At 36.4% G+C, this 25,300-nt stretch overlaps 1 protein-coding gene across 1 annotated transcript in view; it reads left to right on the top strand.

Moving 5' to 3' along the window:
• The window catches only part of KALRN (kalirin RhoGEF kinase), a gene marked incomplete at its 5' end in the record, with an annotated part of 302,460 nt that overhangs the window by 133,562 nt on the left and 143,598 nt on the right, over positions 1-25,300 (top strand). Inside the window, 11 exon segments of the mRNA XM_032209049.1 lie at positions 2,151-2,369; positions 3,686-3,835; positions 5,013-5,127; positions 7,578-7,693; positions 8,930-9,052; positions 11,354-11,536; positions 12,752-12,870; positions 14,050-14,116; positions 19,926-20,035; positions 22,066-22,135; positions 23,068-23,157. Coding sequence (XP_032064940.1) covers positions 2,151-2,369; positions 3,686-3,835; positions 5,013-5,127; positions 7,578-7,693; positions 8,930-9,052; positions 11,354-11,536; positions 12,752-12,870; positions 14,050-14,116; positions 19,926-20,035; positions 22,066-22,135; positions 23,068-23,157 — 1,362 coding nt within the window.

The raw sequence follows: 25,300 nt of genomic DNA, 5'->3' as shown, positions 1-25,300 counted from the left end.
TTAAACTTGCCTATTGACTAAAATTAACCTGTATGTGTATGGGAGGTAGCTGTCTTTTAGCAACTGCAGTTGGAACCGGCAACTAAGTCACTAAGCAAAGCAATTGCTGAGTGAAACCACAACTGTGTTTTTGATTTTACTTCAGCTTTTCTGGGCTTTACAGACCTGTGAAGGTCATAAATGTGAGGATTGGTCGCAAAGTTAGTTTTTCATCCCCACTGTAACTGCAGACAGTTACTGTACGAGGCAGTTGCTGTTTTAAGCACAAAAAGTTTTGAAATAGTAATATCTTTACACCCCACTAACCTTCCTGCCCCAAATAAAATAATAAATAAATAAATACCTGATTGCCATCCTCCACTCAAGATGTGTGTAATTTGATACAGTCAAGACAAATGTGGTTTCTGTATAAAAATGTATATGAATATTGTTCCCCAAATAGCAAAAGTTGCAGTAGTCCATATAGAAATTAATACCAGAAAAATCTAACCTCTAGAGAGATATGGTAAATAAAAGGAAAGGATTGTTTTTGATCTTAATCTCAATTGTATTGCAGTCATATCTATTTATTTTTCTGGGGATCCTTAGTATATCTAAGTCTCAATGTTTATTCTATCACTTATTTAAATGAGAGGACTAGTTCAATTTATGGTATTTTACGAGATTGTATTAGAGGAAAAAATAGCTTTTCTGGAAACAGCTGCAATTCATTTATTTCTTATCTATCTCATTGCACCTTCAAGAAGCATAGGGGACTATGGATAGCAGACTTTTTTTAATCTCCAAAATAATCAGATGAGATAGGTCAGACAGGAGACAATGATTGGCCCAACTAAGAGGATCACTTCAGTTCTAATTTGTTAAACCACTGAGGATACACAATATATATATATATATATATTAGATGAGCAGATGAGTTGCTGTATCATAAAGTTAGTGTACGTATGTATTTTAGGAATAACAGCTGGGATTTGCATCACATTTTATTTCCGGTAAATATTATTTCCCCCAAGTGTTGGTTTAAGGATTAAGTTGTGGATAATTAGGGATTGCTTAGGGATTAATTTTGTTATAGGAAATTCACAATTGCTTTTAGGGTCACTTTTGGAAATTGCCTAAGTAGAATAACAGAAGATGGAAATTATACTCTGTCTCTTGATTCAGAATCAGAATTTTCCTGGTATTTGACTATTGTGGATACTTCCAGAAATCCATTTACCCAATATTTTAATAAGTAGTCAAATGGCATGCTGGCAAGCCCTGAAAGGAAGGGGAAGGTTTATCCATCCATTGAGGAAATTCTTTATCATTCAGTATATCTTGGCAGGATTAGTAAAGCACGTCTTTGGAACAAGATATTTATTTCCTATTTGTATAGCTTGCTATATTTCAGAGATGCTTAATCTTGATACCAACTAAGAGCCCCTCCTCCCCAATGAAATGTGGTTATTCATGCTGCCAAGAATAGAGGGCTAACTGTTTAAATATTAAAGATCAGGTGTTTGATATCGCAGCATGTTACTTACTACAAAGTGAAGAAAGTCCAGCTGATATATTGGGTGTTTTCTTTGCAAATCCTTTAATCTTTCCCTCTTAAACCCTTCAGTTTATCTGGGTTGCAAATAAAACCAACTGGTGGTCTTTAAGCATTTTTTTAATCGCCAGCAATTATTGCAGTGATAGGATTTCTTTCCATGTGTAAGCTTTACATAAGCTACGAAATTGCTTGTCAAATACAGAGTTTCAATTGTTCGAGATGATCACGTTGTAGTTAAAAAATATATTTAAATAAAATACACAAAATCTGTTTTTAAAATGAATATGGGTTTCCATATCTTAGGCTAATAATAATGATGCAAAAACAGAAAAAAAACCTAAAGAATTGTTCAGCAAACACACCAGGTTAAATATCAGCATCCTTTTTACTTAAATGCCATTTGGGCTGTTTTACCCAAAATTGGGATGTAAATCTAGAATGATCAGTAATATCAGTAAATGCCCTTGAATGAATATGCAGAATGTTTACTGTTTCAGAATGCTCATTCTAAAAAATGTTTCATTCTCTCATCTTTTCATGCTCACACCTCACCTCTTTATACCATTTGCTTGGCACATCTGTACAACTCTCTCTTTCCTCCCCACATACACAGTCCCTCTTTCATGCCACTTCCTTGCAGAAGACGCACCAGAGTGCCCTCCAGGTACAGCAGAAGGCAGAGGTGTTACTGCAGGCCGGCCATTACGATGCTGATGCCATCCGGGAATGTGCGGAAAAAGTGGCCTTACATTGGCAGCAGCTCATGCTAAAGATGGAGGATCGGCTGAAACTGGTTAATGCCTCTGTTGCTTTCTATAAAACTTCAGAGCAGGTGAGAGGAACAAAGGCCTCCTTCATTCTCAATCCCAATCGTGTTCAGTTTGTTTGCAGTCCCTCCACTACTGTGTGAAATGACCATTAGATAAAGATGTAATTGCTACCATTGCTACTGATTATTCAGTAACATAGAGCGATCGACCATAGTGAATGAATTGCACATAATTTTTTGTAGTCTTTGTTTTTCTAGGCATCTATAAACAACAGTGTTCACTGAAGTTTATATTTGGTAACCCTAATGAGCACAAAGGAGTTCTCTATATTACCTTAGTGTAATTCAAAGGTTACCTGTTGGGAACATGATAATGTGGCAAAAAAAATTTAAAGCACTCCCAAAGAATGAGCTTAACGTTTCATTTTTCATATAGTTAAATTTTAAACCTTTGGTAGACAATAACATTATTTTTTGTAACTTATATTAAATATGCTGTTCAATTGCTCAACATAGAACATCATAGTTAATAGTTACAGAATATCAATATACAATACAATATATAAGCAATACAGAATAATTGGACAAGTATGTCAGTGTATGTATATACACAGTATTACAGTCCTCTTAATATGACATTTTTGAATAGTTTGTGTTCCTACCTAGTTTATCTCAGTCTAGACCAGGGGTGTCAAACTGGATTTCTTCAAGGGCCAGATCAGCATAGTGGTTCTCCTCTGCAGACCGGTTGCAGGGGGATGGACACAGATGCCTCCTGCAGCATCCTGCCAGCAAAATGGGGTGCATGGAGGCCTCGCAAGGCACATGCCTTGTTTTTTGGCCTCCCTGGCCTCCTGCAGCACTCTCCTGACCAAAAAAAGGACTGCACAAAGGCCTTGCAAGGCCTCCACGTGGCCCGTTTTCTATCTCCCCGGCGTCCTGCAGCTCTCTGAGGGCCAAAAACGGGCCATGCAAGAGTTGCATGTGTCTCCCCTCCCGCGCAGCCCGTTTTGGCCCACAGAAGCACCACAGGGCGGTCCTTTGATATTTACAGGCCAGCTCTTCGGGCCAGATTTAAGCACCTCTTGAGTGACACCCCTGGTCTAGCAACTCTCCAGTTGCTTAGTATTACAAGTTCCATTAGTCCTTATCAATGGCCATAGTGGATAGGGACGATGCCATATAATATATTTGTAGAGGTTCAAATGGTGGAAAGGCTGACTCATCTCAACTTCCTGTATGATGAATTTCCTGTAACATCTGTGAATCAGGCCTATATTTTTGGACAGCTGATAGGTTCATGCTTTTCATAGTAAATTGTTTCTGCTTTTAAAGGTAACTTTGATAACTAAACAATTGTATTTTGGCTTATGCCCAAGGTTTGCAGTGTGCTGGAGAGTTTGGAGCAAGAATATCGAAGAGACGAAGACTGGTGTGGAGGTCGGGATAAGCTGGGACCATCCTCTGAGATAGATCATGTTATCCCTTTAATCAGCAAACATCTGGAACAGAAGGAAGCCTTTCTTAAGGTCCAGTCTATTTCCCCTGTTTTTAGCAACTGTTTTTTTTTTCCATTTGTTTTGACTGCAGGAGTAAATTAGGTACTAACTTGGATGAAAATCCGTCTGTAGGAAGATAAATTATGTTCTATCTCAGAAGTGAATTTCAGCAGGATCTAACCAGTTCTGGAGAACCAGTAGCGGAAATTATGAGTAGTTTGGAGAACCAGTAAATAGCACCTCTGACTGGCCCCACCCCCATCTATTCTCTCTCTTCTCCCAGCTGATCAGAAGGGAATGGGGATTTTGCAGTAACCTTCCCCTGGAGTGGGGAGGGAATGGAGATTTTACTGTATCCTTCCCCTGCCCCGCCCACCAAGCCATACCCACCAAGCCAGGCCACGCCCACCAAGCCACGCCCACCAAGCCACAGAACCACAGAACTGATATTAAAAAGAATTGAATCCCACCACTGTTCTATCTTTGATCTACTGTCTTTTATAGGATAGAGGTATCTTTCATCTTATTTTATAATAAGAACCATAAAAGGAGAACAACGTGTGTATGCATTCCTAATGTACTGTATGTTCTTCTCCAGAATGATTTCATGCCTGCATAGCCTGAACCATGACTGGCCATAGAGGGTTATTAAGTACTGTACCTAATGTACTGTATGTTCTTCTCCAGAATGATTTCATGCCTGCATAGCCTGAACCATGACTGGCCATAGAGGGTTATTAAGATTTCTTCATAGCAATAGCAGTAGACTTATATACCGCTTCATAGGCCTTTCAGGCCTCTCTAAGCGGTTTACAGAGAGTCAGCATATTGCCCCCAACAATCTGGGTCCTCATTTTACCCACCTCGGAAGGATGGAAGGCTGAGTCAACCCATGCTTAGAATCTCATAATAAAACAAACATAAACTACAGTTAAAGCAAGATTAACACTCTTCTTGGGACATTAGTGCTGTTACTTTTCTTGGAAATCAGTCAATGTTTCTATATAATATTTTCCCTCATATCATCCCCAAAATGATCGTTGTGTCTGACCACAGTCTGAAGATCTCTCATGTTTTCAGAGGTCAAAAGGGAAAATAAAGCTCAAGTCACAGTTCAGAAGGTCCCTTAATGTTTTATTCTTCCAATTTGCTTGTCAAAATTGTAACTGTCATGCTGGGTCTTGGTGGTGTCATTTCTTGCCCACAGGCCTGCACACTAGCACGAAGGAATGCAGAAGTGTTTCTCAAGTACATTCATCGAAACAACGTCAGCATGCCAGGAGTAGTGAGCCATACCAGGGGCCCTGAACAGCAAGTGAAAGGTCAGTGAGTTTCACATTAAGGGAATCGCATCTTAGCTTTTAGAAATATTGTATACCATGCACTCACTGCTTCTGTTTATACTCTTCTCGGTTAAGGATGGATTACCTAAGAACAGAAACACATGCACTTACCATCTTTGTAGACCAAACCGAATAGGATCAGATGTCCCAAAGAGTTGCAAAATATTTTGTTTGCAGCTTGGAAACCAGGGAAATTGTTCTATTTATCTAACTAATCAATCTCCTACCTGATTATTACATCTAGAGGTATTTAAAATATACAAATGTCTGCAATTCATTTTGTTAGACCGATCTTGAGGACTAAGACTGTAATCCTTAAAAAGATTTACAAACCTAATATTCCCTTCCCTGCTTTATAATGGTTCTAGGTAAAGGCTTTTCTTAGCTATAAACCTTAAGGTAAAGGTAAAGGTTCCCCTTGCACATATGTGCTAGCCATTCCCAACTCTAGGGGCAGTGCTCATCTCTGTTACAAAGCCAGAGTGCCAGTGCTGTCTGAAGATGTCTCCGTGGTCATGTGGCCGGCATGACTAAACACCAAAGGCACACGGAACACTGTTACCTTCCCACCATTTTTCTACTTGCATTTTTAATGTGCTTTCAAACTGCTAGGTTGGCAGAAGCTAGGACAAGTAACGGGAGCTCACTCCATTATGCGGCACTAGGGATTCGAACCGCTGAATTGCCAACCTTTCTGATCAACAAGCTCTATTGTATACATTAGGAATAATCTAACTAATCAATCTCCTACCTGATTATTACATTTAGAGGTATTTAAAATATACAAATGTCTGCAATTCATTCTGTTAGACGGACCTTGAGGACTAAGTATGTGATCCTTAAAAAGGATTACAAACCTAATATTCCCTTCTTTACAAGGGTTCTGGGTAAAGGCTTTATTAGCTATAAACCTTACAGATACCCCAAAAGCTGTGTTCAGAATATGGTTTATCATTTCAAAAAGTTTCCATATGCATCTCAGTAGGGTGTCTAAACCCTAAAGTAAAAATGCAAAAAAGAAGAAGATATTTTTCATTTCTGATTGGATTACTTTTAAAGCAATAAAGGGCAAATTATGTTACTACAGTAATCATTATGTAGTTTAGGAATGTGTGTTCCAAACATTTGTGTATTTATTCACATTTAAGAGGTTGAAAATGTAAAACTAACCCGCTTAAATATTTCTTCATTGGCTGAGTTTTTCAGCAATACTAGCAATGTGCAGTACATGTTTGCATGTGTGGCTGTGGCGGGGGAAAGTAACAATTACTCATATTCAAAAAGATAATTAAAATAAAAAAATTAGAAATAGCAAGAAAGACTTTTTTAATATTACATGGGAATATGTACCTATAATTTACATTAGACATGCATTTGGGGCACCCATCATGTTTCTGTTTTGAATTAAATAACCTTCCTGAAATAGATTTATTTATTCAATTTCTATATAAATTTCTATTACATTTTTTTCTATTAATAATCACTAATAGATTCGAGGGCTTTGAAATATTTAAGAAGGGACAGGTCACAATCTACTAAATATATTATTTTGTACCAGTTCCATAGAATTTGTAATATTAAAATATGAATAGATTTTTTTCTTCATCAATTTTGATTAATATTCATTAAAAGATGTGGGAAATTAGGTGAGCTTTCTTTCTGTTGCACAATGGTCTTGGCTACACCGGCACTACACTTCAGGAACATATATTACAATCTTTAATATAAGGATGCATTAGTCATTCATGGCCATGTGATGAAAAAAAATTGAATTTATACCTTCCATCACCATATGACATTTGAATTGATGATGATGACAATAATGATCGCATATATTTAAAGAAATAGAATTGTTTCTACTGGAAATTTAGGGAATTGCGATGTAATGAAATGCATTTTTAGGCTGTTATTTCAGCAGGTATCTGCTGAATATCCTCAAAGATATCCTCAAAGAAATACGATTTAATAGAACTGCTAAATTTAATGAAGAATGGTAGAGATATATAAAGTAAAGGTATGCTAAGAAGATATGGAATGCATTCTATGTTACCTAAAATATCTGGGTGCCTAAACTCTTAGTGTCTACATTGCTTGAGGTTTGTTTGGTCTGCTTGTGTGTGTATGTGTATTTTTAATTTGTTTCTGAGTTTTGAAAAGCACAGACTGAAGTGTTCTTCACTAGAGAAAGTATTCTGCTTTTACAAGAGTTTTGAGCTCACTGACGTTCACAAAAGTGTATTTAGCTGTTTGTGTTAATGGCTGTCCTTGCTTTGCTTTACTGTTATTTTTAAGTCTGATCTGAAGTGCTTAACTCTAGGGAACTTACATTCTTAGGATAAAGTACCTGGTGGAATCAATAATTATTTTCTTCTGGCTGTGCTTACCAAACCAGCTAAGGAAATATAGCTCTTCCCTTTTTCTATCCATAGCCATTCTGAGTGAGCTGCTGCAGAGGGAAAATCGTGTTCTTCACTTCTGGACTTTGAAGAAAAGGCGACTGGATCAGTGTCAGCAATATGTAGTCTTTGAGCGCAGTGCAAAGCAGGTAACTTGACAAAATGCACTTCTCTTCATTGTTTGGGTATCACACTGAATGTGCGGTAGTTTAATAGCAATAGAAATAGCACTTAGACTTATGGTATCTACCACTTCACAGTGCTTTAAACCCCTCTCTAAGTAGTTTATAGAGTCAATCTGAGTCCTCATTTTACTGACCTCAGAAGGATGGAAGGCTAAATCAACCTTGAGCCTGGTGAGAATCAAACTGCCAAAGTTCTGGCAGCCGGCAGTCAGCAGAAATAGCCTGCAATACTGCATTCTAACCACTGTGCCACCATGGCTCTTAATAGATTGCCCGAGCAGAGAATTTATCTGTGATGCTTACTTTTTGTACTTAAGTCCTATGTCCAATCCTTGCTAACTGTAATCACTGGAAAAGTTCAAGTCAGAAAAAAAACTAAATCCATTTAGCCATTAGTTCAAGTAAGTATTAAAGCTAATAGATTCAAAACCAAAAACCATCCTCTTTTCATTTAATAATTTAGAGTAAGAACTTTTCATGGAACATTACCTTGTATTGCAAAGGGTTTGGGGCATCTGAGTGACACTTTGAGCTTTACCATAAGGAGAGTTATCTCTCATTAGGGCAATTCATGGTTAAAGAAGAGAGATCAGTCTAAAGGCAGTCCATTGGGGATTAAAATGGCAACTCACTCAGTATTGTGGCAGGAGAACCAAATGGACCTTCATACCTAGGACATAATAATGGAAAAGAAGCCTCAGGGAGTTACTAGGGAAAGTGTGTAGTGAGTTATTGAGGAAAAACAAAAGGCAAGTAATGAATAGCACTGATGGACATTTCAGGGACATTTTCCTGCTTTCTCTATAAAACCTTTAGGATGAATCTGTGTTTTGTTGGGAGAATTTGACTGTATGGTTGCTCTCCATGGTCCTAAAATAAAACCAAAATCCTTTTCTGTCATCTACTGTACTGGCCATGGTGCTGAAATTATTTTTCTACCATCAGCTGTCTAACATTAGTTGCCTGAGCTATTGTGTAGATCAGATAATGGCATCCTATAAAGAGCACAACACATTTTCTTACTTTTTTATTTAATGTGAATGTTGCTCCTTAATTGTGCTAGTATTTTCAGATATTTTGAACATTAGGAACAGAGAAATATAATACTCAGTTCAGGATACATGGCCATACAATAAAATGTGTTGGTCTTATGGTATCATACGGGTCTGGTTTTTTAATGTGTTTTTGCTCCACCTGTAGGCTTTGGATTGGATTCAGGAAACTGGAGAATATTATCTCTCTACTCACACTTCCACTGGAGAATCAGCAAATGAAACACACGAGCTTTTGAAAGAATATGGAGAATTCAAAGTACCTGCCAAGGTGAACTGTATTTATAATTTATAAACAATATGAAGTTTTATAATTAAGAAATCAATAAATATATGATTGTGGAAAGCACTGCTGAGACAACTATCCAACATGGGGGAGAGGAGAATTGCTTGAGCAGCATAATAAATCATACCATGAATTTGTGCATATGAAAAGATGAGTTTAATGCCCTTTACTGTTAATGACTATGCAAATCTTATGTAAGTTTAAAGAGCATGAGATATTCATTTATAAGTGAAATAACTGATGGAATTAATTTGATTTATATTATCTGATAGGAAAACTTACTTTAATATAATAGTTAAGGTGTCAAATTAGAAGCCAGGAGACCATGAGTTCTAGTCCTGCCTTTGACAAGAATTCATCTGGAAGGATATAAATATAAATACATATTTTATAGTTCTCATAATTCAGACACAATTCACATTATTTTAGACAATTGGACTGATATCTAAACACCTCTGTAGACTAATCCAATGAAATACTTAATGGTCTGCTTTTAATATCTAAACACCATACTGCAATTCTCTTCAGTTTAAAAGTGATATAGGGGAGAAAAGGGTTTGTTTGTTTGTTTGTTTGTTTGTTTGTTTGTTTGTTTGTTTTAGGAAAACAATTTTAAGATTCCTTAAGAGAAAAAAGATTTAAATGTGGTATACTTAGTATGTTGGAGTACAAATGTAGGCTCAAGTCCATCCTTAGCCATAGAAGTTTGGCCTATCTTTAGACTACTCTCCCATCCCAGCCTATTTCAGTGTTGTTGTAATGAGGATAAAATCCTCACCCTGAGTACTAAGAGAAAAGGTAGAATATAAGTATGAACAAATAAACAAATGATAGTAGAACTAATTTTATAGTACTTTATAGCAATATATGGCTAGTATTTCCTTAACAATCTTCTTTTAATGAATGTTTGATATTATGATGCCCCCCCCCCTCCCAAAACTAATGACCCATGATCACATTTTGGGTGCCTGGCAACTGGATCTCAGGTATGGCTGTTATGATTTTCAATATTTTTTGCTGGTTTCCGGCATTGATTTCTGGCAAAAGCACCCATTGGGTCTAACACATTTGTTTAACAAGCATGGTGCTTGCTTAATCACCACAGCAGAAAAGGTTGTAAAATCAGATGTGGAAACATGATTTGCTGAGCGACCACCATAATTTATGACCATAATTCTGGACTCAGTTATGGTTGCAAGCCGAGAAGAACTTTTATGTAACTGCTTTAAGACACAATCTCTTCTTTACATTCCAACTTCGGCTGTTTTTGCAATCATGCTTCAGTTTCCCAACCAGTTCTGTTGCATCCAGTGAATACTTTATTAGAGCTGGGCTGAGAGGGAGTGATTGGCCTAAAAGTCATATGAAGAATTTCCATGGCTGCAAGTTAATTTGAGGCTGCATCTCCCCAGTCTTATCCAATATCTTAGAGAGGTATTGGCTTAGAGAATACACCAAACTTGTTTTTATTTCTATTAAAAATAATTTAACCTTAAGGTCATTTCGGGAAAGTTTTTCATGTCAGTTATTTATTTTAAATGTTGCCTGTTGCCACGTAAGTGCAGGACTGCTTATTTGTCAATTTCCAGGCATGATTTCCCATTCAGCAGTGTTTAATAGAAATTAGTGAAAACATAAGAAGCTGTTCAGAGCTGTTATTTTCTCTTCATCTTATTTTTAAGATTATCTCATAATCAGACTGTTCAGTTATATAGAGTTATATTCCAGTGAGTGGGTATGAATATCATTGGAAAAGAATTACTTTGGAAAATAAATTTCTTTTTTAACTACTACGTAGCTGACGTTGCTGCATCGTATATTTAATAAGAGTTATATGCTAATTTAAAGTTTTCCAGTGACACAAGATGAAACATTTGATTTTTTTCCCCCATTGCATCCTCTTGCTCCTCTTTCCTGGAAACCATTTTTGAGCATTGGAAAGACCTTCCAGCCAGGAAATGATTATAGACAGAGCAATTAGGCAATCATGTGCCTCTCCCCATGTGGGTCCTGTTAATGCCAACAAAGTCTGTGAAATTAAACCCACCAGTTCTATTTTATTCTTACTTTCTTGCCCTGATGTCTGACACAGAACACACAGATTTTAAAACCTTTTGATGGAAAAAGCCGCATCCCACCTACACTCTGTCTCCCAAGATTTTAAGGACATTTTCACATTAGCAGCATTTGTGAAAAATACAAGGCCCAGATGGTTACTTTGTGAATTAAAATGGAACAGAATGTCTGTGAAAGATGTGATAACCAAGAACAAATCTTTTCAAACAGCAAACTAAGGAGAAAGTAAAGCTTCTCATTCAGCTGGCCGATAGCTTTGTGGAGAAAGGACACACACACGCCACAGAAATTAGGAAATGGGTTACTACAGTTGACAAGTGCTATCGGGATTTTTCACTGAGAATGGGGAAGTACCGCTACACTTTGGAAAAAGCTCTTGGGATCAATACAGAGGTACTGTAAGTTGCATGTTTTTCTGACATATCTTTATTAAGGAAGATGCCTGGATTTGGGATATATGAGATTCTTTCCCATCCGTCCTGCTTTGCTTTGGTGCAGCATGGAGATCTCCCCAAATAGATTCAGAAAGACAACATTTGGCTCTACTGCAAGAATAGATAGATAGATAGATAGATAGATAGATAGATAGATAGATAGATAGATAGATAGATAGATAGATATAATTTCCCCAAAGATAAATGCTATCTGATGACTAAGTAATAGTCCATTCATAAATGTGGGAAGTATTGCGACCTTCAGAAGGTTGTTTAAGGCCTTTTCAGTCTAAGCTTCTAGTTGCGGATGACATGCTTGACTTAATTCCCAGGGAATGAAATGGTTAAACTGCTGTGGGGTGCAATTCAACCATTCTGCAATAATCCCATAAATATCTAATCTTTAAGGGAGGAAGAAAATGACTGAAAAGAGTTTTTATCCCAAAGAAAGCCTTGAAAACTCTGTGGCTTCACCATGAAAATTAACTTACAGACTAATTAAAACAGTTTGTGTGTATGCATGTATGATTCTTGTTTGCAGAAGCCCCCCCCCCACCTTGCTAGAGCTTCATTTATAACCCCCCCCCCCCCCAAAAAAAAAATTGCTTCTGAGCATGAGGGGAGAAAATAGCTGATAGAGGAATGTGGGATAGAAAGCTGTTGTTGGGATTGTTAAAAAAAAAAAAGAGGTATTTAGTGTTTTTAACTGAGATCAGGCCACTGAGTTGAGAATGACCAAGTCTATGCTTTGAACCTCGTTTTAACAAACGTAGTTAGGATATGCTTGTTTCTTGAGAAGATCAAGACCAATTAGGACCAATATTTTGGAAGAGCAAAAAAAAAACAAAAAAAAAAACCACCAGTCCCCACTCCCCCATCATGTGTTTAAGCAAAGGGGAAAGATTATTTTCATCACTTCAGAAGACCTGCATGGTGGGAGGAAAAAGCTTCTAAGAATCTTTCATCATCTGTGACTTGTCCGATCTGATGTGCCTTTAACTAATTATTCATAAATATATTGGTGCGTTTGGCCTGTTTGCACTGTGCAATATTATCTTCCAGTGCTATTGTTTTCCTTTCATCTCTTTCACTTTGCAAGCACATTTTTTGCATTTGTTTATTCATTCACAAACCATAACGATTTATTAAAGCTCCGTGTCACTGCATTTTTCAGGATAATAAAGACCTGGAGTTGGACATCATTCCAGCAAGTCTGTCTGATCGTGAAGTAAGGCTACGTGATGCCAGTCATGAAGCCAATGAAGAAAAGAGAAAGTCAGCCAGAAAAAAAGAGTAAGTGGTGAGAATCAGGTGCCTCAGTAATATATCAATTCGCAAAAAGCAACCGCTTCTTCTCAGCATGTCAGCAAGCTCACCCAGATGTGAGGCAGCTAGAATATCATGTTCTGTACATTTGTACTGAATGTTATTCTGGCAAATGGCCAGAACAGAGATAGAAGAACAACATGTAATCATATGGATACAGAAAGTCTGGGATAAATCCAATCCAGATGATGATGATTATGTTGTTGTTATAGTGGTGCTTGTGGTTGTTATTGCATTTCAGAAAAGGGCACATCTATTTTGTTTTGGGTAATGACATGTTACACGCATATTTTGTTGCAGATGTGTTTGAAACAATAAAATATTTACAAGCATGTAGCAAATGCTATTATGCTTGTTACTGAGGAAATCTCAGTATTCTAAGGGATTATTCATTGGGAACTAGCCAAGAAATTGTTTCTTGTTCAGTTTGATCTTCAATTGTCCCATGATCAGAAGGAGTATTGTTCCATCCTTTATTGTCGCCTGTTTTCATTTAATGGTTTAAAAAATAGTGATGCTATTGGCAAGGAAGTAAAAAAGGCATTAGATCAAAATGCAGTGTGACAGAACATTATGTTAGAAATTGTATTCTCTTTTGTTCTTTATTTGTTCATTGGTTGGGAACTAAATGTTTTTTTTTCTCAATTTATCAAGTTAAAAGCACAAAATGTATTACTTCAATGAAATTAACAACAATGGTATTTCTTCTGGGTTCCAGAAATTTTGGTCTCTGAAATATTAATTATTATGTAAATTGCATAGTACTGTCAAGATAACTATATTACCCAACAAATTCAAATACATTCATATTCCAATGTGTTCTAAATAGAGTGTTTGAACATTGAAAGAAAATAGTAATCTATTAAAGTCTGAGAACTCTCAGTAAGAAAAAAAAAATCAGTGCAATTATACTGCAGAAATATTTAGCATCCATCATTCCAGACACATATATCTTTTCTTGTGTTTTATTCATACATTTATATATTATACTTCAAGTTATCTTTTCTTCAAAAGGCTTAAGGCAGACTTCATAATTCTCTCTCAGAAATGTTATCGATACAACTGTGAGACAGGCAAAACTGAAAGATTGTGTTGCTTTCTGTGTGCTTGTTCTATATAGTTATGCAAAACCATTTCTCCTTGTAGGTTCATCATGGCTGAATTGCTTCAGACCGAGAAGGCTTATGTTAGGGACCTGCATGAATGTTTAGAGGTATGATACCTTGCAAGAATAAACACAATGTTTTATATACAGCTCATATGGTGTAATGATTTGTTGTATACAGTATGATTTGAAAAATAATAATGATCTTTATTTCAGTGGTAGTATTACAGATTGTTGGCCATTATAGCAAATGTGACATAAGTAAAAAAAAAAAAAAAGTGAGGCGGGGGAACTCGGTTCATTCCTTCTGCTTTAGAGTGGTAAATTGGTGGTTTTTTGCTGCCAGCATCTATTTTTGAAAGGGCACCTCATTTGACATCCACCCTCTCATGGCGTATGGGGTGTGTGTGTGTGAAAGAAATATGGTTGTCACAGCCTGTACTGAACAATTGAAAGGTCAAAATGTGACATGTCCATATTGAACTTCCTGATCATATAATTCCACCACCTTCCTTCCTACAATCTTAGCAGATAGACTGTTCTTACAAAATAAACCTAATGCGAGTTTATTGAAAAAAGGAAGTCATGCATGTTTTTATTTTTTTAAACCAACTTTATTAAATTTCAAAGGAGGGCAAAATACAAATTAATGAGAAGACATTAATGAAAAGAAATGAAGGGATTGGAATGTGAAAAAGTTAAGAATTGAAAAGAGATAAAAAACAAAATGAAAAAAACAACAAAAAGAATGACTTCCAACTTTCTTTAGTAAATGTATAAATATATAATAAAGTAACCTTGTACTATAAATTAAAACAAAAATATCATATAAACTATGCAAACTAAATAATGCAAACTAAAGCAATATAGCAAAATAGCTATTTATTTTAAATGTAAACAAACCTTTAAAACCTGCCTTCCTTTTGCATAAATATTTTTTATAATTTTATTAGTTTTTTCCAATTTTTAAACACAATTATCTTCCTGTGGGAGGAGCCTGTCGCCGAAGGAGCTCAACGGAGCCCCTCTCAGAGTTCTGGTCTGTATATCTAATTAAGATCAATAGATATCACCCCTTTCTGGCAGAAAGGGGCAGGCAGAAGCTCAGGTGCTAGGATTTATTCGTAGTTCACAGCCCCCTTTCTTTTTTTTTTGGGCTGCGAACGGAGAAGAGATCCAGTGTAACTGAGCTCTTATCTCCAGCCAGTTCCTCGCAGCTGCCTTTTTGCAGCCCTAGACAGGCGACCCCCCCACTCAGGACAATGATAAATTGTTTAAAGCAACTTAAGCTAACACGAGCGGGTCTCACTCCTGTGATGTTTTTTTTTTTATAACTATCTAAACACCAGCCTTGTTTTTCCTTTGAAACTTCTCTGTGCAATTGGGATACAAAATGGCGTTTTTACTGTGTTGGTGATTGATGACGTAATTAACCGGCTTTATCTCCCCGGAGACTGCTACTCATTAACAAGCAAAATCTACAAATAATTTATTGAGAACTGACCAGCTGAAGACACTGTTTATCTGTTTATTCTCAGCTTTTATCTATAATGCCTCCCAGGTCTAAGCAGGCAAAAAAATCCCCCCCGCATGTGCTTAAAGAACTTGTTAGTAAATCGCTGCCTTTGTCTCCTACACTACCTACTGGAGATTCCTTGACACAGGAGCTTTTCTTTCAAATAATTAATGACCTTAAACAAGAAATTAAAGAATTTGTGCTGGATTTATGCGATAAAATACAGACTAAAATTGCCCAAATAAAGGCGGATATGTTTGAAGTTACGTCTACTTTGACAGATTATATCGAAGAAATGGAGACTAAACTGGAAACTTTGGAGGGGGCTAATTTTAATTTGACTTCTAATATCCAAGCATTACAACAAGAGATTAGAGATACTCAAACACAACTTACAATGATAAATTATAACAGAAAGGCGTCTGCAATAAGAGTCAGAGGACTGCCCGAAAAGAAAGGAGAGAACTTGAAACAGATGTTTGTAGAAGCTTTCAGCCAAGCGGTGGGAGGTCCAGGACTCAATTTTGATTGGAATATTCGAAAAATCTATCGCCAGAATTCGCGTGTAGCAGAGCAACGACAGCTTCCAAGAGACATAATTATATACTTTTTCACAAGAGAATCCAGAAATGCGATCACTCAAAAGTTTTACAATAACAGGCTCCGAATCGATGGCCATGATTTGTTTGTCTTTAAAGAAATCCCGCTCCAGATGCTGCAAGCAAGGAGAGGCTATACTTTTTTAACCCAAGAACTTAGAAATCGTCAAATACAGTATAAATGGGAAGCTCCAGTTGGAATCACAGTTACATTTGAAAATCAAAGATTTCGTATTAATTCTGTTTCGGAAGCTCAGGACTTTTATTATAAAACTCTGAATGCGGGGCTTCTTGACTCACTCGGAAACGCGGAAGGACAAGGTGAAGGAAAGACAAGCAGCAAGTCACTTGGTTACAAGAAGGAGGGAGTTGTTCTCCCCCTACTGGAGAGGCAGAAGAGCGGAAACTGAGGATTCAGTCATATTTTCAAAGCAGCGGGACACGTGGTTATAAGGGAGAGGGTAGCCTTCTCTTTCCGAAAGGACAGAAGAGTAAAGAATATAGATCCAGCGATGTCTTTAAAATACTTTCTAAGCTTTTGGACTGATTAAAACTTTAGGATTTCTGTTTGGTATGAAATGGTAAAGCTGTGTACTGATGAGGAATGGAAAGAAGCATTGCTTATTCTAGACAGATATTATACGGGACTTTTACAAGACTTATTTGAATCTCAATCCAAACTGCGCATGAAGTGTTTTCTGTGAGGAAAGCGGGGACTAAGATTTATTTGAATTGCGGTTTGGGATGAATGGAGTTGGGAGGAGTGGGGCAGAAAGGAAGGTGGAGCGGAATATTGATGAAGGGATCTTGGGATTGAATGAACTGGTATGGATTTTGGGCACACATTTTACGGATTTACATGCTTGAAGTATAACATAAAAAGCTCAGGATTTTAAAGTGAAGAGCGAGATCCTAATCTTATGCAATTTGGGCTTGGGAGGAATGGAGACGTGAAACGAAGGGTAGGAAGATGAGTAGCGAAAGTATGATTAGACTGCTCTGTATTTGAAGATAAATTGATTTTTGTATAAACTAATATTTGAATATAAGGTTAAGAAAGGCTATCTGGAGAGTCTACAGGAAGATGGGGGTAAATATCAAAGAAGTAAGGGACGAGGACAAAATATAAATGGAATGATTCACACTGTTTAAATTTTAAGAATGATGGGAGGCTGAGCATAATGCAAAAGATTTTTAAATTTTTTTTTATTTACTTTTTCGTTTTTTGTTTTTTTTTCTTTTTCGGAGTGTTCTTTTTATTTTATTTTCATTATTATTGTTAATAAGATATTTTGAAGGTGAATGGTACTGAACTGTGCCGGGTGTGGGACCTGGGAAGTTGGAGGGGGTTAGGGAGGGGGGTTCATTGGGGGTGGGTGGGCGGGTGGAGATATAGTTTCAATATATAGAATAAGAAGAATACACTTGTATACTGTTGGTCCTTATCTTTTCTTTTTATTTTTCTCTTTTTTTTTCTTTTTGCTTTTTTCCTTTCTTTTTTCTTTTTAGCGTAACTGAATAGATTAAGGAATAGAGAAATGCACCATAGTGAGAAGTAGAGGAAAGGAAGAGGGAGAAGTAAGGAGGGAGGAAGAGGGGAATGTAAGGAGGATGAGAGGGGAAGGAGGGTGAGGAAGGCGAGAAAGGAAGATAGGAGGGGAAAGGGAAGTAGGAGGGGTGATCGTTGGAGGGAGAAAGGAAAGTTGGAGGGGGAGAAGAAGGGGTGTATGAAAGCGATAGGTTGGGTTTATGAGTTGTGTTTAGGTTGGGGTTTTTCTTTTCTTACTATTATATTATTATTATTGCAAATATCCAGTATATAAGTGAATGTACAAAATTGAAAATGAAAATGAATAAAACATTTAATAAAAAAAAAAATATCATCTTTGCCTTTCTAAAACACACACAATATTTCTATAATCATAACAAATCTAATTAGCAAATCCTAAAACTTCATTTTTATCTTTCTCAAGTAAAAAGTCCAAAAGGGGTCTCCATGTGGACACAAGCTAGATAAACTTTTATCTTTCATTAAAATGGTTAAGAAATAATAATTTTTAAAAAATATCTTTGTATTTGTTAGTATTATAGTGCCAGCATTCAAGAATGGGGGAGACCAACACAGAGCTGTTCTGATCATGGGACAGAAATTAAAAGAGCATTACAACACAAAACAAACAACAGCCCAACAACACAATGCTCCAGAAAGGTCACAAAATGTTAGTGATCTGTTTCAAATGCAGCAAGAATATTATAAATCACAGGGTGAAAGTACAAAATACTACAATCCCCAAGAATATTCTTTTCAGACATGTTTTCACTAAGAATAAATAATGGAATTACATACAATTCCTTAATTTGTATAGAGGAAATAAAGAACATTATAGAATAGCAGAGAAACATCAAGAACTCAGTGTAGATGGATTTCCCCTCCACCTTTTTTGAAGGGGGGGGGGGCGATTTCAAGCTAGAATCAGAGGATTCGGAAAAGGTGATAAACTCCCACCCTTCTGCAGCTTTGTTTCAGCTTGAATTCTGCCCTTAGTTTTAAAGGGAGTAATCATGATCTGTCTCTACAAGAGGGAATGGCTAGGTTATCTTACTCCCTCTGTATGTAGCAAAAACTTCTCTCCCTCATGAGAATATGTAACATTCAAGCAGCCAGCACTGCTGTGAATGATTGACAAAGCTTTGTTCACAACAGGTACTTATGACAGACTCCCGACATAAGTGGAATTATGGGGAATATAAATAGAAATGATGTGATCAAACCGGTGTGTTACATGTTCGGTAGATGTATTGTACTGTACTGTCTAGCTGAGTAAATGAAGGAGAGAGAATATGTGGCATTCAGATTGGAGAAAGGATTTTGTAGGATGTTCAAAACATTTCAAATTCAAAATTCCCCATCTTGAATTTAAAGCAGCCGTTCCTTATGCAGAATGGGCTGCTTTGACCGTTTGGGAAGCATTGTAAACCCCAAGCAGATTAGTTCAAATTTGAGACAGAAGTGTGTTGGTTTGAAACAATTCCCAAACAATTAGACACCTGTGTTTCGAACACAAAATAAATGTTCTGGAGCTGGTGCTTTGAATTTGAAACATTTTCTTCACTATTAGAGTTTTGAATTATTTATTATTATATTCTTTTTCCACTCAATATTATTATATTCTTTTTTCCTTCAACTGGTGGAAAGGGCATCACATATAATGTCCCTTCCACCAATTTTCCCAGTAAACCTTGTAATGTACTTTGGAGTAACTTCTCTTGAGAGGTTATATGACTGAAAGTAGACTTGATTCTAAGTCTGCCTGGTCTTGGTCCAATTTTTTAATCACTACAGGACCATTTCTCTGTGTTCAGCATAAAAAGAGAGTGACAATATTGGCCAGCAGTTCCTTTTGGATTATTCAGATTATTCACACCACTGAACAGTTTATGGCAGTGGTCTCCAACCTTTCCGACTTTGCAGACCAGCAAGGGGAGGGGAGAGGGAATGGTTCCATGCAAGCAGTGGGTGAATGCATGCGCATACAGTTCCAAGAGGTGGACACGCGGGCCTGTTGCATGTGCAACTGGAGCTGCACACATATACACATGCGCACATCACTTCCACAGCCCGCTTCTAAATGGGGCATAGCCTGGTAGTGGGCCATGGCCTGAGGGTTGGGGATCCCTCCTTTATGGTGTTTGTATACTGAACTTTTCTCAGATAGTCTCTTCTTTTACCAAGAAAAATAAATAGCAAATTTTTGGCTATATATGTAAAATAAATAAATATATAATACACATTGTTTTCTAGACCTACCTTTGGGAAATGACAAGTGGAGTAGAGGAGATACCACAAGGGATTCTGAACAAGGAACACATAATATTTGGAAACATCCAGGAGATATATGACTTTCATAACAAGTATGTTTTCTAAACATATTGAGATATGTTATTCTTTCAGATGACGGAATATGCAAGCTACAATTCCTACATAAAAGATCATGGCACTATTGTTTCTGAGACAGTTCTATCATACTCATGATAGAGACAGTGTCTGTATGATGTAATTATGCTTCCCACTAAGACATATAGTATGATGTTTGGCTGTACAGGAGACCAAAACTATCCCGCCAAATAAGTGATGTGTCTGGAAGTTGACATGGAAGAAGAAGTTGCAACACCTATCTCTCTTGGCCCTTGCCATTGGTACCTACTCCATTCTATGCCTTAAATTGTATTGCTGTAGATGAAAATTAGTCAACAGGATTAGAAATGAATTTTATCTAGCCTAATTGGCTTTAATGATGGAGATTCTGTATTCATCATAGCAACACTAATACTTGGCTGTTGATGGTTGTTACTATGTTGATTCATTAAGTAAGTCAAGGGGTACCAGGTTGACAGTGAATAAGTAATTTTGACAAGATCTACTATAGAGCTTAGTGCAGTCATGGTATCTCTTTTCTCAAAATGGGAATTCCCTATAAAGAATATTAGGCAAAAGCTGCAAACACCAGTGCAGCTGAAACTAGCATTCTGTTTGTACAATTATGTGAAGTAGCTGTTCAAAAGCCACACATTTCAATGAACACATAACTTTGACTATCTCCTTACAGGTGATCTACGAGTAAAGTATCATGACAAGTAGGCTCTCCATCAATTCTATTCTGTTTAATTGAGTCTTACTTGAGCATGAAATTTACCTTAATTTCATCTGTTTATGTGAGAAACTCTCATATAAAAATCTCTCATATACAAACAAGGAGACTATGAACAATAAAAAGCACATTTATTAAAATGCAATTGTATATAAGCTTTCACAAAAGGATTCTCAATCATGAAAGATAGAAAGAGAATGACATTTCTGAATACATGGCTTAAATACATTTTGGAGTAAGAGTCCATCCCTATTACATGTCCGTGTTATACAATCTCCTGGCAACTTGCCAAACGGTTTATTTGAGTGATAGCTTTTTAAAATTTGTATATTCAATTAAGTAATATTTATAGACTCCTGGACAACTCTGGCAACTTATAACTAGGAACCATTTAAAAACAAAAAACAAAGATACAATAGACTGGAAGAACAAAGTAATCAAAACAAGAACAAAGCAAAGCAAAACTCGTGGTGTCCCAAGGCCTGTGAGGAGTATCAGATCTTCAATAGTTTCCTGAACAACATTAGGGTGGGAGATACATGAATCTTAGGGGTGGGGGGGGAAGGTCATTCTGTTGGGTCAACCTATCCTCCAAAGCACCTGAAGGCAAGGCAAATAGAAATGGATGGAAACTAATCAAGGAGAGAAGCAACCTGGAACTAAGGAGGTTCCTCTCTAGCACTGGAGTTTTTTTAAACAAGAGATTGGACAACCATTTGTCTGAAAAGCTATAGGGTTTCCTGCCTGAGCAGGGGGTTGGATTAGAAGACCTCCAAGGTCTCTTCCAACTTTTATATTGTAATTCTATTAGAAAGTTCTCCTGAAATTGCAACCTGAGTCTCACTAAGATGACAGAAACCAGGATGCATCGACTTTCCTGGACCAAACCCAATGGACAAAAACAACTGGAGAGAAGCCATCCCTGAGATAGATATTTCCCATATTGTGTACTTTTTAAAAAACTAAATGTTTGCTTTGATTCTGTGGTTCCCTCTCCAGGCCACTAGGAATGGGACAGGTTCTGCAGTACTGAAAAAAATAAATAAACATAAATAAAATTTTAGCCAGAATGTCAATCCCATAAAGGGAATCTGTTCAAAAGCGTAAGCATTATGGTCCATTTGCCTCTCATGTAAAACAATAAAGGAGTAAAAGGTGAAAAAGGTGAAAAAGGTATTGGGAAGGTTACGTTCAGAGCTACTTACCCATTGCCATATCCATTGCCATGTTTGGCTGCCCAGTAAAGAAAATATACTATGACTAATTTCTTTCTTTGTTTTCATTTCTTTCCAGTATTTTTTTGAAAGAACTGGAAAAATACGAACAACTTCCTGAAGATGTTGGTCACTGCTTTGTCACCTGGGTAATAAGTCTAAACATATTATTCTTTCCTTTTGAAGGTTTTGTACATTTGTATTTTGGTTTTGTACATCTTTAAAGAGGTCAAAATGATAAATTATATTCATTCTTTGTCTGATATAAAGTCATGCTAGCAACTTAAATTATTCCTTTCCTGACCCCCAAACCCTGCTTATTCTTATACACTCCTGAAACTTAAGGTATTCTTCAGGAACAGTCATGGCTATTAGCACAAAAGTTCAGATAATAGCTGCAACTTTGTGATTAAAGGCTTTCCATTTTCTATGTGCATTGCATGAGACTAAGCCATTGTGGCTGTTAACTTCACTTTTTTAAACTGTTCCAGGAGACATCTGGTATTCTTTGAGCAAATCTGGTGGGGGGGGGAGGGGTTGTACTTTGTTGCATTAAGGTGTTGTTTTTTTCTTAAACAGTAATCATATTATTCATTTAAATCATTGATTGCCCATTGGTAGGTATAACTCATCCTATAACATCTTCCTGCTGCCAAAGGTTCATGAGATCAGTGTGTTATAAGTGTGTTAAAATATTAAATGAATCGTTTCAAGCCAGGAAGTTTGTCAGAGAAATACAATACAATATATTGCCTTAAGGAATAAAATGGCATCATTTATTTTGTTCTTCATTGAGACCCACTGAAATGAAAATAATCTTTTACCTTCCTGTGTTCTAGTTCTTTATGATATAGATGCACACGTTGCAAAATGTTAAAAGTGGGCAGAAGCCATATTTTACTACAAAACTTGGATTGGGAGTCTTTAGGGAAATATCCTTTATTAATCTAATTAATTCCTGAACCTGAAATATATCCACCTAAAAGAGATGGATTTATAACATTCCAGTGGAAGCCAAATCGATAGTCCAACCACATCGCCTAAAGTTGCTTTTCTTTCTCTCTTAATATTAATTTTTCAGGCGGATAAGTTTCAGATGTATGTTACCTACTGTAAAAACAAACCTGATTCCAGCCAATTGATCCTAGAGCATGCAGGAACATTCTTTGAAGTAAGGACAATTTACTGCTCCTCTTACCTAGAAAGAGATATGTGCTGCTGTTTGGTTTCCCACTTTTCTTCCACCACCTTCCTTTTCTCTTTTGAATAAATTTGTGGTTTGATTCCCCCCCCTCCAATTACTGCCTGAAACAAAGAAATCTTGAATTCTGCTTGGTGTATCTAAAATCATGTGTAATGTTACAGGTAGAAAGCACTAAGATTGCTGTAGTGTTGCTTTTTCTTAGAAAAGGACCAAATATATTCTCCGATTTTTAGATTGAAAGAAGCTAGCAATATCAGCGAAGAATAAATTCACCTTTCTCTCTGGAAAAAAAATACTTTGAATAGTTCTTTTTCACACATTTGCAATCCCTCAAGAAAATTGTCTGAAAGAGTTGATGAGAACTCTAGTTTAGATTCGGTCAGATTGCAAGGATTTCAAGGGTTTGCCTATAAATGTTTGAGCATCATCAAAAAAGCTTAGAATGGAAGGTCACTTCCTTTTGGGGGCTTTGTGTAACACAGCAAAAAAAAAGCTATGAATGAAAATCAAATTACTCAAACTTATGCCAGTAGACAAAGAAAGTAATTCCCTTATCATTTCATTTTTATCACACAAATACTGCTTCATTTGTGTAAATAGTTGCATGACCAGATTCTACAGCATAAGTCATAGCAGTGGCTACGAGAAAATGCATTTGTCTGAGTCAAAATAATTATGCTGATTGCTAGGGAGATAGGAAAAAAGAGGTAAAATTAAGATTATTTTGATCCTCATATGCTATTAAATTCTATGTTGTATTCTTGCAACAAAGTCTTTAAAAAAAAAAACTAGCCATGATATATTTGCATTTTCCATGCAGTTTTTCAATCCAGGCCTGTCCGTTTCAGTAATTAATAGAACCACCTATTTACTGGAGTGTTAATTAAATTGAAACTTTACAATGCAAATGCATCTCAATCATTTGGGAATATTTTAGTCTGTATTGCAGTATTTAACAGTGTGGATTATTAAAAAAAATAACATTGAGTAATTAATAATTATGATTCAAGGCTAAATTAGATAAACAGTAGATTTTTGTGACCAACTCCCAATTCTCTGCCGCAAACAGGAATTACAAAAGGAGAGTTTCATGTAAAAATTGCATTCCAAAGCATTATGGGTACTTTTCATTTTTTTTCCATTTCTTGCCTCTAATCCCAAATAGGTGCAAGATGTTCTTATTTGTCGCATTGAATAACAATCAGGTATTGGTACACAAGATAGATGTTTGCTTTAGCTACTCTGTTTAGCATAATTATTAATAAACCCCTATATAGAAATGGGACACCAAATTGAGAATTAAAATAAACATCTTTAAAAAGGGCAGCAGCCAACAACTTTAAATATTTTTTGCAAGAAAACCATGTCATCCAAAACCAAGCTCAATTCCGAAGAGATTTCATACTACTTTACTCAAATCTTACCTTGGATTAGAACCATATTTGGTCCAATCATTTCAACTAAAGGAAGAAAAGAAAAAGAAAGTGACATTTTAATGTTTAATTGAACAAGATTCTATAGAAATAAGGTTTTTGCAATTATCCTTGTTAGCTTGGTCAAAATATATAGGATAGTTCAATGCATTAACCAGCAGAGGGCCTAATACTAAAGGGAACAAGGCATCCAAGTTATTGGCATTCATGTTTGCAGAATTTTCTTCTGTGTTTCACTCATCTCATGGATGAAGATTATTAATTCTCAGCAATAGAGCTGGTGAATTGGGTTGTTTATTGAATCACAAAAACAAGTTAAACTTATCCATGCTGATCACAGAAGTTTTAAACTTGGGAGGCAGTCGACAAGAGAAAACCCCCAAAGACCATAGAACATAATTTACAGTTGTGAATCATAAGGCCTAACAACCAGAGGTTGTTAACAACCCGAGGTGAGCAAATAGTGATTCTCTGAAAGTTCTTAAACTGTACCTCTTAGAGCCCTTTCCTATTTTAAATATTAGCTCAGGCCAGATTTAATTTAGGACTAATATATATATCTGCCTTATGTGCTTCCTGACTCCTTTGTCTAAAAAACTTAAGATTTTTTTCTCATACAGAAATTAGAGTTAATCTTAATATTTAATGTGATGAAAAAGAAGGGGGGGAGCAGTAAC

This window comes from Thamnophis elegans, chromosome 1, assembly GCF_009769535.1.
Source record: "Thamnophis elegans isolate rThaEle1 chromosome 1, rThaEle1.pri, whole genome shotgun sequence".
Lineage (NCBI taxonomy): Eukaryota > Metazoa > Chordata > Lepidosauria > Squamata > Colubridae > Thamnophis > Thamnophis elegans.
The sequence above is the reverse complement of the archived record's forward strand: the minus strand, read 5'-3'. Positions and strand labels throughout refer to the sequence as shown.